Genomic DNA, 14,532 nt, shown 5'->3' with positions numbered 1-14,532 from the left:
GTAAATCTGGGCCCAGCTAATCGCCCATCTCGGGACATAATTCTGGTTAATCTGCACTGAAAAATCAGAATGGTCGCAAGCACCGAAGGCGGCAGTCACTCAGCTTGTGGTGTCAATGCGATGTTGGCTCTCTGCAAGAACAATCCTACTAGTGCCACATCTCTATCCTTGTCCCAGAACTGTGCAAATTTGCTCTTCAGGTGCTCACAGTCCCCCTTATGCAACTCACGATTAAATCAGTCTCTACCACACTCTCAGGCACCATGATCCTGATACTAACTGTAAGCGATGAAAGAAGGTTCTTCCTCCTGTTCTTGTGTGTCTTTTCCAAATCACCTCAAAGTCTCACCCGTCACATTCTCCCCGTGTCTGCGTGGGTTTCGCCCCCACAACCCAAAAATGTGCAGAGTAGGTGGATTGGCCACACTAAATTGTCCCTTAATTGGAAAAAATAATTGGGTAATCTAAATTTATTTTTTTAAAAAGTCTCACCCTTTCCCACCAAAAAAAAAACGACAGCAGCCTCATGGTGGTAGCCACCCTCCAGACCTGGAACCAACTACGGCAACAATTACAACAGTGAAAACAGATCGGGAGAAGCAAGCAACATCAGGGTGCCACCCAGGCAAGCGCGCGCGCCCCCCCCCCCCTCCCCCCCGACCTATTTTCATATTACCGGTGCTATCTGTACTCTCGTGTTGGTTGGTTGGTTTGGGGGGGGGGGGGGGGGGGTATATTTATATATGTAAAAATGGAAGAACACAAGACTTGGATATAAAGGTATACTGCAAATGTCTAGTGCCACCTCGATGTATATACACTTCCCCAGTTTTCTCTCTCCCCAGTTTTTTTCTTTACTCACTAGTTACGTGATTTTGCTAACTATATAGCGTGATGTATGTACTACCTTCTCACTTTGTTTTTCTCCTGTATTTTTTTTTTTCCTTTGTTTGTGTACACCTGTAAATATGCTACGTTCGAAAACCCAATAAAAAACATTTATTGAAAAAAAAAGTCAATTTATTCTGCTGGACACATCAATCAAATCTCAACTCTTTCTCCAAAGAGAATCTGGGACCCAGGTTCTGTAAAGCGCTAAACACTGTGCTACCATGCCACCCATATCTCGACTGATAAAGGCAAGTGGCCCACATGCTTTCTGCACCACCCGATTAACCTGCCCTTGTCTGATCTATGGACAAACACACCATGGTCTCCTTGTTCCTCAGAACTTCCCAGTGTCAGACCATCATTAAATACTCCCTTGTCAAATTTCACCTTCCATAGTATCACCTCACTTTTCGGAGTCAAATTCCCATCTGCCATTTTTCTTCTCATTTGACCATCCAATCTAGATCTTCCTGTAACCCAAGACACAACCATGCTGTTTACCACCCGGCCAATCTTTGGGTCATTTGCAAACCTACTGATCCTACCTTGCACATCATCATCTCGGTTGTTTATATAAATAACAAATAAATCGGGGACCCAGCACAGATCTTGTGGTAAGTCACTGGCTTCCAGTCACTACAGCAGCTGCCTGTCATCACCCTCGTCTCAGAGAGCGGCAGTGACACAGTGGTAAGCACTGCTGCCTACGGCACCAAGGACCCAGATTCAATCCCGGGCCCTGTGTGGAGCATTTAGAAGTGTTTTTAGAGTACCCGGGTCCTCAGCATCACAGTGCTGCCCGCAGTGTTAATGTAAACCTACTTGTGACACCAATAAAGATTATTATTTCTTAAATACTGGAATCACATTAGCTATTCTCCAGTCCTCCAGCACCTCCTCAGTGGTTGGAGGGGAAGTAAAAATTGGGGTCAGAGCCCCTGCAAATTCCTGCCTCGCCTCCCAAAGCAGCCTGGGATACAATTCATCTGGACCGGTCGAGGCGTCAAAACCCAAGGATCATGGGCCTGCAGGAGGTAGGAACCCCACGGACTATGTGGCTCAAATGGTGGGAAGGGATAACTTCCCCAGCCCACCAGAAAACTGACAGAGCACACCAGTCGCATCGCCTAAAACAGAGGAGCAGCAGAGGGCAATAATCGCCAAATTGGAGCACTTTGTCACGGCCCCTGCGGATGCGGACCAGTCGTCTCTTCTCTGAGAAAAGGACTAGAGAAGCGGCATCAGGGATAGTGATGAAGAGACTAATGTTTACTTTCTACTTTTTGAATTGCCAACTGTGAACCACCATGTCGACCACTTTTTGTGGGATTGTACTGCCTTGTTCTGGGACAAGGGAGAAAGAGGGGAAGGTAGGAATGAGGGCAGCAGAGAGCAGAAGAAGCAGAGTGAACGGGCGATGAGAGGATGCACAACTAGCCCCAGGTGGGGGGCCACTACACTAGCAGGGTAGCTAGCACCAGGAAGCGTGGGAGAGATGGGCCGCAAGAGGGAAAAGCGGAAAGAGAAGAAAACACGAAAAGGGAATTCTTTTTTTAATAAATTTAGATTACCCAATTATATTTTCCAATTAAGGGGCAATTTAGTGTGGCCAATCCACCTACCCTGCACATTTTTGGGTTGTGGGGGTGAAACCCACGCAGACATGGGGAGAATGTGCAAACTCCACACGGACAGTGACCCAGAGCCGGGATCGAACCTGGGACCTCAGCGCCGTGAGGCATCTGTGCTAACCACTAGGCCACCATGCTGCCCTCCAGACGGGAATTATGGGTAAAGAAGGAATTAGGACATTAGACTGGCTACAACTACAACAGGCTGCACATGGCAACTTGGAACTAAATAGCGCTGCTAGCAACGCCTTTTGAGGGTCCCTGAACAAAAAGGCAAACCCCGGAGTGCAGGGGCGCACCCGCCAGGCAAGTATGATTGATGCCGCGCGCATTGGGGGGGGGGGGGGGGGGGGGGGGGGGGCTTGGACCTACGGACAGACAGGTTATGAACTCTGCACATTCGTGGAGCAGATGGGAACAGTGGACCCATGGCAGTTCAACCACCCAGGAGAAGAGTTCTCCTTCTCCCAGGTACACAACGTATATTCATGGATTGACTTCTTTGTAGTGGGGAAATTGGTGCTTCCAGGGACAATAAGAGCAGAATACTCCACGATTATAATCTCCGACTACGCTCCACATTATGGGTGTGAGGTTGAAGATGAGCCATGCCCAATGCTCCCCCATGGAGGTTGGACACCACCCTCTTGGCAGACGAGGCCGTCTGCGAGAAAATCACAGACCAAAGACAAATATGCGACTAATAACCCGAATAGGGAGGTCTCACCCGCCACGTTCTGGGAGCGCTCAAGGCTGTGATCAGGGGAGAAATTATCACTTATAAAAGCACGGAGAGATAGGGAAGAAAGGGGGTGGCTAGGCAATAGCCAGTCGACTCCATACTGGAAGTAGTCTGGCAATAATCTGAGGCCCCGACCATAGAGCTCCTGGTGGAGGAGAGGAAAAAGCTACAGATGGACTTGAACCGGTTCTCCATGAGGGGCAGCAGGGTAGCATGGTGGTTAGCATAAATGCTTCACAGCTCCAGGGTCCCAGGTTCGATTCACGGCTGGGTCACTGTCTGTGTGGAGTCTGCACGTCCTCCCCCGGTGTGCGTGGGTTTCCTCCGGGTGCTCCGGTTTCCTCCCACAGTCCAAAGATGTGCAGGTTAGGTGGATTGGCCATGCTAAATTGCCCGTAGTGTCCTAATAAAAGTAAGGTTAAGGGGGGGTTGTTGGGTTACGGGTATAGGGTGGATACGTGGGTTTGAGTGGGGTGATCATGGCTCGGCACAACATTGAGGGCCGAAGGGCCTGTTCTGTGCTGTACTGTTCTATGTTCTATGAAAGCAGTGCACCAAATCTGTCAGGCACAGGGGACCCTGTACGAGACAAAGCTAGCTGCCTGCTAGCTCATCAGCTGCGAAAATAGCCCAGATTAGGGACAGCAAGGCAACTTGGTAGCAGAGCCGGAAAAGATCAACAAGGCATTAGAGACCTTCTACTGGGGGCTGTATACCTCAGAGTCCCCAGCAGGCAATGGACTGGACATGCTGGTTGCGGGGGGGGATAGTAGATACAACCTCGAAGCACTGAGGGAGTGATTTTTAGCTCCAAGCAGGCGGGGAAGGCGCCAGGACCAGATGGCTTCCAGGCAGACTTCGACGAAAGACTAACGAAGGCATTTGCCCCGCACCTGCGAGAGATGTTCATAGATTCACTGGCAAGGGGCACCCTGTCGCCCTCGCCAGCACAAGCCTCAATCTCACTGATACCTAAAAAAGACAAGAATACGGTTCCCACAGACCCATCTCGCTGCTAAACGCAGATGCGAAAATACTGGCCATGATCCTAGCCAAAAAGCTGGAAGACTGTGTACCAGAGGTGGTAGGAGAAGACGACCAGACGAGCTTCATCAAGGGTAGACAGCTAACATGAAACATCAGGCACCTGCTGAACGTGATCATGACCCCATCAGGGGAAGGGAACACCCAAAGTGATTGTTGAAGGCCTTTTCTGTGTCCAAGGAGACAGTTGAATGGAAGTACCTCACACACACACATTCCTGCTTGGAACAGGGTTCACCACCCAGGTGAAACTCCTGTACAGCACTCACACAGCGAGAGCACAGGCAAATACCACCAGCTGCACAAGGCAGGGATGCCAGTTGTCCCCACTGCTGTTCGCCCCGACAATCGTGCTTAGGGCAGCAAACAACTTGAAGGGGAGAGCACAGAGTCTCACTCCATGTAGATGAACTGCTCCCTGCTCCTCTACATCTCGGACACGCAAAGTAGCATGGAAGGAATCATGCCGCTTTTGGAGCCTCCTCGGGCTACAAAAGTAACCAGAGCAAAGAGAAATCTTCCTGGTGAACCCACAAGGGGGAGGGGCAGGCATTTAAAGAGGCCCAACACTAAATTCCACAACCTGGGCATCCAAATCGTCCATGACTGGACAAGGATCCACAAATGGAACCTGACCAGCCTGAAAAAGGACCAGCAGAGATGGAACATGCTCCCACTCTCCCTGGCAGACGATCAAGATGAACGTACTGTCCAGGTTCCTCTTCCTGTTTTGTCCAGCCGATCTACATTCCAAAGGCCTTTTCCAACTCACTGGACAAACTGATTGTGGTGTTTGTGTGGGGAGGGAAGGCGGCAAGGATCCCAAAGGTTACTACAGAGAACGAGATCCAAGGGGGGCCGAGCCCTCCCAAACCTGCAATATTCCTACTGGATGGCAATCACAGAGGGTAATGGGGTGGATAAAGGATCCAGAAGCCAGGTGGCTGCTTATGGAGGAGGGGTCCTGCAGAAGGACCTACCTCCAGGACCCATGCAGCACTCCCACCAAATATTCAACAAGCTCAGTGGTGGTAGCAACACTCTGGTCATGGAACTAATTGCGACAGCATTTCGGATAAGCAAAATGTCCGATAAGGGCCCCATCTGTAACAACCACAGGTTCATGCCTGTGACTATGGATGCCACCTTCAAAAGGTGGAGAAAGGACCGGGGAGGGGGGTCCTGATAAGTTAGCGACTTCTACACTGACAATGCTCGAGGAATATTACAGTTGACGGGGAGGGAGGAAATGAACTACGGTACCGCAGATCAAAACGTACATAGGGAGGAAACAAAGACGTACCTACAACCACCCCAACAATCACTGCCGGAGGACCAATTGGGCACGGACATCCTGGGGAAAGGGAATTGTGGCGACATGTACCTGGTGAGTAGACTACTAGGATGAGCTAGCACCCAACTGGACGAGACGAGATAGAAGTGGGAGGAGGACTTGATTTTGAAATAGGGTGGGGATTCTTGAGCGAACCACTGCACCGGGTCAACTTCACATGCACAAAGCTACATCTAATGCAGTTAAAAGTGGTGCACAGAGCCCACTTAACCAGAATCCAAATGAGCAGGTTCTTCCCAGAGGTGGAGGACAAACAGCGCCACGGAGGCCCGGCCAACCACACCCACACATTATGGTCTTGCCTCAGACTTGCCGGGTTCTGGACAGCCTTCTTTGAGACAATATCGGAGGTGATGAGGGTGGAGCCTTGCCCAAGAGTGGTGATCTTTCATGTCTCAGAACAGCCAGATCTCTTCATGGGGAAAGAGGGCTGACACTCTTGCCTTGGCTCCCTAATCACCTGCCGGAGAACCCTGCTCAGCTGGCGGTCAGCAGCACCACCCAAAGTTGCAGAGCGTTTTTTTGGCCTATTGGAATTTCTCCAAATGGAGAAAATTAAATACGCCATCCAAGGGTCGGAGGAGGGCTTCCACAAAACATGAGCGCCATTCATTCACTCGATTGTTCCAAGGCCGACAGCGAAGAAGCACAAGAACAGCAGAGGGTAATCACAACACAGCAGGGGGAGAAGAGAGACATGGAAGCCATCCATGCCCAACAAAAAAACATGAGACGCAGCATCACACCAAGGCAACTGGAGTAGAGTTCAAGGGAGCGCCAAAATCGAAAAACCACTGGAGAACAAAAAAAAAGAAACTGTACCCACCACTGTAAACAATGCAAGAACAATGTAAATTATAGAAAGTGATTGATGTGTAAAGATTTCTCTTTATCCTGTGTCCGAATGTTTGTCCACGCTTACCCTTGTTTTGTATAGTGTTATGGGCCAGGGTTTAGAGAACCCCAAAGTGTATCATGGAATTCACCGGACCCACAACTTTTACTAGATTGTGGTATGGGGAGCACACGGCCCACTTTACAGGTGTGGTGCAGCAGAAATGGAAAAGTATTTTTTAAAGCAAAACAATGTTTATTCTATGAACTCAAGTTAACCTTTTTAAAGCATGCAGTCAGCATCTTAGCAACCATTAATTCAACTACAAACCCCAAAGACTACAACAGTTAGTAATCATTTAAGCTTTCCTTTTAACATCCAGAAGACTTACAAAAAACATAACCTTTAACAGAAACACATCAGGTTAAAGTCACTACTGAGAACATTTATAATTCTGAATTCAGCAAATGATCAAGAGACAGTCTTTTGATGGCAGAGAGAACAGCAGTGCAGCTGTTTTGTCTGGCTTCAGCTCCAACATTGAAAACAAAGCCAAAGAGACACAGACACACCCAAGCTTTTCTCAAAGTGAAACTAAAAGCAGAGCCAGAGCTCAGCTCCATCCACACTCTGACATCACTGCAGTAACATGAGCAGCCAAACAGTTCTCTTTTTTTTTTTTAATTTAGAGTATCCAATTATTTTTTCCAATTAAGGGGCAATTTAGCGTGGCCAATCCGCCTACCCTGCACATCTTTGGGTTGTGGGGGTGAAACCCACCCAGACACGGGGAGAATGTGCAAACTCCACACGGACAGTGACCCAGGGCCGGAATTCGAACCCAGGTCCTCAGCGCCGTAGGCAGCAATGCTAACCACTGTGCCACCGTGCTGCCCAGCCAAACATTTCTTAAAGTGACATTCTCATGACAATACCACAAAAATGTCAATGAAAACATTATATTAAAAATACTTTCAAATTTACATGACAGTTACCAATCTTGCAAAGAACCAACATTCATTCTTTGCTAAATAGCTGCAACAAACCAACCACTGGAGATTTGCTAAGTATTCGTGTCATTAAAGAATGCTATCTGAGAATTATTCTGTTATTGCTGCAGTACTTTTGGTAGCCAACGCTAGACTAGTGTCAGGCACTAAAGACACCAAGTTATCCTGGTCACCAACAAAATCTGCTAGTTTTGATTTCATCTGCTAAGCATAAAGCAAAATGTTGAAGCAGCAAAATTCCCAAATTAAGAAGATCTAGAAATGAAAACTCACCTTGCCGTTTCCCAAATCCACCACTTCTGCCAAATATACAGCTATCGCTCGCATCAAAACCATTCCCATCTTCATATCCTTCAATTTTAAAAGGAAAAAAAAGGACATTAGTACTCCTTTCAACTCTTTGAAAAGTCAAAAACGCAAAGAAAAGACTGATTTCAGTGGGGCAAATGCAGACACTCGGAGTGATGGATGATTTCTCCCAACTTAAAAAAACGTGAGAAATTTCTTCACATTCAACTAACGGACAAACAATTGGGCACAGCAAATGCAAGGCATTTCCAAATATTATCCTCAACAGCTCTGCACATATATATCCTGTCCTTGATGGCAGGACTGACATATGAAGAAAGACTAGATCGATTGAGCTTGTACTAACCCGAGTTTAGAAAAATGAGAGGGGATCTCAGAAACATATAAAGTCCAGATGGGATTGGAGAGGTTTGATGCGGGTGGGACGTCCAGAACTAGGGGTCACAGCCCAAGAATAAGGGGAAAGCCATTCAGAACTGAAATGAGGAAGAACTTCTCAGAGTTGTGAACTTGTGGAATCCTCTACCAGAGAAAGTGGTTAGGGCCAGTTCTTTGGATATATTAAAGAGGGAGTTAGATGTGGCCCTTGCAGCTAAAGGGATCATGGGGTATGAAGAGAAATCGGGAGTGGGATACTGAATTTGCGTGATCAAACATGGTCATATTGAATGGTGGTGCAGGCTCGAAGGGCTGACTGGCCTACTCCTGCACCTACTTTGTATGTTTCTCAAGTCTGCACTTCATTCCTTGATGTGGGCTTCGCTGGCCAGCCTTTATTGTCAATCCCCAATTGCCCAAATGTTATGGGCCAGGGTTTAGTGAACCCCAAAGTGTTTCATGGAGTTCACCTGACCCACAACTTTTAATAGATTGTGGTATGGAGAGCACACGGCCCACTCTACAGGTGTGGTGCAACAGAAATGGAAAAGTATTTTTTAAAGCAAAACCATGTTTATTCTATGAACTCAAGTTAACCTTTTTAAAGCATGCAGTCAGCATCTTAGCAACCATTAATTCAACTACAAACCCCAAAGACTACAACTCTTTTTTTTTTAAATAAATTTATAGTACCCAATTAATTTTTTCCAATTAAGGGGCAATTTAGCATGGCCAATCCACCTACTCTGCACATCTTTTGGGTTGTGGGGGCAAAACCCACGCAAACACGGGGAGAATGTGCAAACTCCACACAGTGACCCAGAGCCGGGATCGAACCTGGGACCTCGGCGCCGTGAGGCAACAGGGCTAACCCACTGCGCCACAGTGCTGCCCCAAAGACTACAACTCTAAGTAATCCTTTAAGCTTTCCTTTTTAACATCCAGAAGACTTAAAATACCTTTTACCAGAAGCACATCAGGTTAAAGTCATTACTGTTATTAGTTTTAAATCACCAGGATCGATTTACAGTTTTTAGATTACAGAGAGAGATTCATACACCTTCTGGCTGTGACTGCAGCTATCCAGCTCTGAAAACTAAATTAAAACACACCCTGCAGCAAACAGCCTATAACAAAAGTAAAAAGCCGACAGCCCAGCACCACCCACACTGACATTACTGCAGTAACAAACACTTTCGTAAAAGGTATTCTCACGACAGATATTTATGTACACACCCATTTATAAACAGCCATTTCTTAAAGGTTCTCTCACATGACACGACAGACAGTGATGATGGCCTTCGTGAACCGCTGCAGTCCATGTGGTACAGGTACATCCACAGGGCTGTTAAGGAGGGAGGTCCAGGATTTTGACCCAGTAACAGTGAAGAAACAGTGATATATTTCCAAGTCAGGTTGGTGGGTGGAGAGCTTCCAGGTGGTGTTTCCATGCATCTGCTGCCCTTGTGCTTCTGCATGGTAGTGGGTTTGCTACCCAAGGAGCCTTGGTGAGTTTCTGCAGTGCATCATGTCGATGATACAGATTGCTGCCACCACTGCTCATTAGTGGTTGAGGAAGTGAATGTTTGTGGAAGTGTGCCAATCAAGAGGGCTGCTTTATCCTGGATGGTGTTAAGCTTCTAAAGTACTCATCCAGAGAAGTGGGGAGTATTCCGTTACACTCCTGACTTGTGCCTTGTAAATAGTGAACAGACTTGAGAGTCAGGTGGCAAATTACTTGTTGTAAGAATCCTAGCCTTTGACAGTATTTGAGGCTAGTCCAGTTCAGTTTTTGGTCAATTGTAACCCTCAAAATGTTGATAGTGGGGGATTCAGCGATGGTAATGCCATGGGGTGGTGGTTAGAATCTGTCTTGTTGGAGACAGTCAGTCAGTGCACCTTGTTGGAGACAGTCATTGCCTGCCACCTGTGACATAAATGTTACTTGCCACTCATCAGCCGTGGATATTGTCCAATACTTGCTGCAAGGCTATTTCAGAGTTGCGAATGAAGTTAAACACGGCTTGATGATTGCACATCCCCACTTCTGACCTTATGATGGATGGAAGGAAGGTCATTGATGGGGCCCAGGTCACTACCATGAAAAACTTTTGGGAGCCGAGATGACTGACCACCACAACCATCTTCTTTTGCGCTAGATAAGGCGCCAACCTGTGGAGAGTTGTTTTTCCACCATTCCAATTGACTCCAGATTTCCAGGGACTCCACATTGCCACACTCAGTCAAGGGCAGTCAATGTCACCTCACCTCGGCTCTGGTGTCCATGTTTGAACAAAGGCTGTAACGAGGTTAGGAGTGGAGTGATCCAGGCAGCACGGTGGTACAGTGGTTAGCATTGTTGCCAATGGCGCTGAGGACCCGGGTTTGAATCCCGGCCCTGGGTCACTGTCCGTGTGGAGTTTGCACATTCTCCCCGTGTCTGCGTGGGTTTCACCCCCCATGTGTTGGGCGTTTTGAAAAACTTGAGGACAGACAAGACCCCCGGGCCTGACAGGATATATCCAAGGATTCTATGGGAAGCAAGAAATGAAATTGCAGAGCCGTTGGCAATGATCTTTTCGTCCTCGCTGTCAACAGGGGTGGTACCAGGGGATTGGAGAGTGGCAAATGTCGTGCCCCTGTTCAAAAAAGGGAATAGGGATAACCCTGGGAATTACAGGCCAGTTAGTCTTACTTTGGTGGTAGGCAAAGTAATGGAAAGGGTACTGAGGGATAGGATTTCTGAGCATCTGGAAAGACACTGCTTGATTAGGGATAGTCAGCACAGATTTGAGAGGGGTAGGTCTTGCCTTACAAGTCTTATTGACTTCTTTGAGGAGGTGACCAAGCATGTGGATGAAGGTAAAGCAGTGGATGTAGTGTACATGGATTTTAGTAAGGCATTTGATAAGGTTCCCCATGGTAGGCTTATGCAGAAAGTAAGGAGGCATGGGATAGTGGGAAATTTGGCCAGTTGGATAACAAACTGGCTAACCGATAGAAGACAGAGAGGAGTGGTGGTGGATGGCAAATATTCAGCCTGGAGCCCAGTTATCAGTGGCGTACCGCAGGGATCAGTTCTGGGTCCTCTGCTGTTTGTGATTTTCATTAACGACTTGGGCGAGGGAGTTGAAGGGTGGGTCAGTAAATTTGCAGATGATACGAAGATTGGTGGAGTTGTGGATAGTGAGGAGCGCTGTTGTCGGCTGCAAAGAGACATAGATAGGATGCAGAGCTGGGCTGAGAAGTGGCAGATGGAGTTTAACCCTGACAAGTGTGAGGTCGTCCATTTTGGAAGGACAAATATGAATGCAGAATACAGGGTTAACGGTAGGGTTCTTGGCAATGTAGAGGAGCAGAGAGATCTTGGGGTCGATGTTCATAGATCTTTGAAAGTTGTCACTCAACTGGATAGAGCTGTGAAGAAGGCCTATGGTGTGTTTGCGTTCATTAGCAGAGGGATTGAATTTAAGAGCCGTGAGGTGATGATGCAGCTGTACAAAAACCTTGGTCAGGCCACATTTGGAGTACTGTGTGCAGTACTGGTCACCTCATTTTAGGAAGGATGTGGAAGCTTTGGAAAAGGTGCAAAGGAGATTTACCAGGATGTTGCCTGGAATGGAGAGTAGGCCATACGAGGAAAGGTTGAGGGTGCTAGGCCTTTTCTCATTAGAACGGAGAAGGATGAGGGGTGACTTGATAAAGGTTTATAAGATGATATGGGGAATAGATAGACAGTCAGAGACCTTTTCCCCGGGTGGAACAAACCATTACAAGGGGACATAGATTTAAGGTGAATGGTGGAAGATATAGGGGGGGGGGGGAATGTCAGAGGTAGGTTCTTTACCCAGAGAGTAGTGGGGGAATGGAATGCACTGCCAGTGGAAGTAGTTGAGTCGGAAACATTAGTGACCTTCAAGCAGCTATTGGATAGGTACATGGATTATGGTAGGATAATGGAGTGTGGATTAATTTGTTCTTAAGGACAGCACGGTAGCATTGTGGTTAGCACAATTGCTTCACAGCTCCAGTGTCCCAGGTTTGATTTCGGCTTGGGTCACTGTCTGTGTGGAGTCTGCACATCCTCCCTGTGTGTGTGTGGGTTTCCTCCGGGTACTCCGGTTTCCTCCCACAGTCCAAAGATGTGCAGGTTTGGTGGATTGGCCGTGATAAATTGCCCTTAGTGCCCAAAATTCTATGATCGATGATTAACCTAGGACAAACGTTCGGCACAACATCGTGGGCTGAAGGGCCTGTTTTGTGCTGTATTTCTCTATCTATCAACCCAAAGATGTGCAGGGTAGGAGGATTGGCCACGCTAAATTGACCCCTAATTGGGTACTCTTAAATAATTTATTAAAAACAAGAATGAAGTGATCCTAGGGCAGCACAGTGGCACGCACTCCTGCCTCACAGCGCCCGGGGTCAAAATAGAGTTTGCACATTCTCCCCATCTGTGTGGGTTTCACCCCCACAATCCAAAGATGTGCAGGGTAGATGGATTGACCACACTAAATTGCCCCTTAATTGGAATAAATGAATTGGGCACTCTAAATTTGAGTGGAGTGATCCTGGCAGACTCAAACTGAGCGAGAGCAAAGTGAGCAGGTTATTACTTAAGCAAGTACTGCTTCATTAGCACCCCTTCCATCACTTTACGAATGGTTGAGAGCAGACTGGTGGGGTGGCAATTGGCCCAGTTGGATTTGCCCTGCTTGGTGTACAGGACACACCTGGGTAATTTTCCACATTGCCGGGTAGATGCCAGCGTTGGAGCTGTACTGGAACAGCTTGGCTAGGGGTACGGCAAGTTCTGGAGCACAGGTCTTCAGTGCTATTCTTGGAATATAAAGTCCCATAACCTTTGGTACCCAATGCCTTCAGCTGTTTTATCACAAGTGAATAGAATTGGCTGAAGATGTGGAGCATTCTTCTTCAGTGAGTTGTTTAATTGTCCACCACCATTCATGACCAATGTGGGAGGACTGCAGATGTTCAGATCAAATCTGTTGGCTGTGGAAGCGGTAGCCTGCTCCTTGCAATGCTGGTATGGTGCCAAAGAGTAAATGCATAATATAAACCAAACCATTTCCTTGCCAAACAGCTGACACGTCTCCACATAGCAGTCAGCTTCCAGGGATTATGCAACTCAAGAGGTCAGGACAGCGGCATGTCACACTGACAGCTCAATGCCAACAAACATCTAAAACTAGACCTCTCTTTTAATTTTCCAATTAAGGGGCAATTTAGCATCACCAACCAATCCACCTACCCTGCACATCTTTGGGTTGTGGGGGTGAGACCTGTGCAGACACAAGAATGTGATAACTCCACACGGACAGCGACCCAGGGCCAGGATCAAACCCGGGTCCTCAGTGCCGTGAGGCAGCAGTGCTAGACACTGCACCACTATGCCGCCTGGTGAAACTAGACTGGAGCTCAACAGATAATCCTTTCTCTAATTCTAAAAAGGCAACACCCCTCAAATGAAAAAACATCAGAACAAACATTATGGCACCAAAGATCACACTTTTGACTGGTACCCAAATCCTCCAAACTTACTACTACTACTGCCAATTACATTTTTCTCCCCATCTAATTGCTTCCTTTCCAAATCTCAACCACACAGAAGCAGCATCCAAATTAACCGATCAACAATCGCACAAATTTGAAAAGACTATGATCAGTGTGTTACACTTCTGTGAGGAATTGGGTCGGGAATAAACAGATATTTTCTACATAATATTAACATTCCCCTTTCCAAAAAGACAACAATTTTATGATCAGTCTGTGCAAGCAATCAAGGTCACCCAGCTCAGGCTACAGTGGTGACATTCCAAGTTACTATAGTGTCTTGTGTGTCCCTTACCTTTGCAGGTGTTTGGAAGGGACCAGGATATGACCCTCAAAACATTAAAAACCGAGCTTGAACAGGAAGCGGTAACCATCTGACATAGAGTACCTGTCTGGTGTCAATTGGTGCAAAACGTTTGAATCGGTGAGTTACATTGGGTAAGCTACCCCCCACCCCCACAAAACAGGGGCTGTTTAGCTCACAGGGCTAATCGCTGGCTTTGAAAGCAAACCAAGGCAAGCCAGCAGCACGGTTCGATTCCCGTAACAGCCTCCCCGAACAGGCGCCGGAATGTGGCGACTAGGGGCTTTTCACAGTAACTTCATTTGAAGCCTACTCGTGACAATAAGCGATTTTCATTTCATTTTCAACAGTATATATGGTGATGTCCTGCTGCTGTGGTGACAGTGCTCATTGGGCAGTTACCTTCTTCAGATGGAAGGCGGCATAGCAAAACGGTTGTTACTTTTTTTTTAAATTTAGA

The 14,532-nt window shown here is 47.2% G+C and overlaps 1 protein-coding gene across 11 annotated transcripts in view; it reads right to left on the bottom strand.

Moving 5' to 3' along the window:
- Positions 1 to 14,532, bottom strand: part of ddx4 (DEAD (Asp-Glu-Ala-Asp) box polypeptide 4) — a 137,419-nt gene that overhangs the window by 57,842 nt on the left and 65,045 nt on the right. For all 11 annotated transcript variants that reach the window (XM_038790920.1, XM_038790925.1, XM_038790921.1 and 8 more), the window contains one exon: positions 7,781 to 7,858. In XM_038790920.1, the coding sequence (XP_038646848.1) occupies positions 7,781 to 7,858 (78 nt within the window). The remainder of the gene's footprint in view (positions 1 to 7,780; positions 7,859 to 14,532) is intronic.

Source organism: Scyliorhinus canicula, chromosome 3, assembly GCF_902713615.1.
Source record: "Scyliorhinus canicula chromosome 3, sScyCan1.1, whole genome shotgun sequence".
Lineage (NCBI taxonomy): Eukaryota > Metazoa > Chordata > Chondrichthyes > Carcharhiniformes > Scyliorhinidae > Scyliorhinus > Scyliorhinus canicula.
The sequence above is the reverse complement of the archived record's forward strand: the minus strand, read 5'-3'. Positions and strand labels throughout refer to the sequence as shown.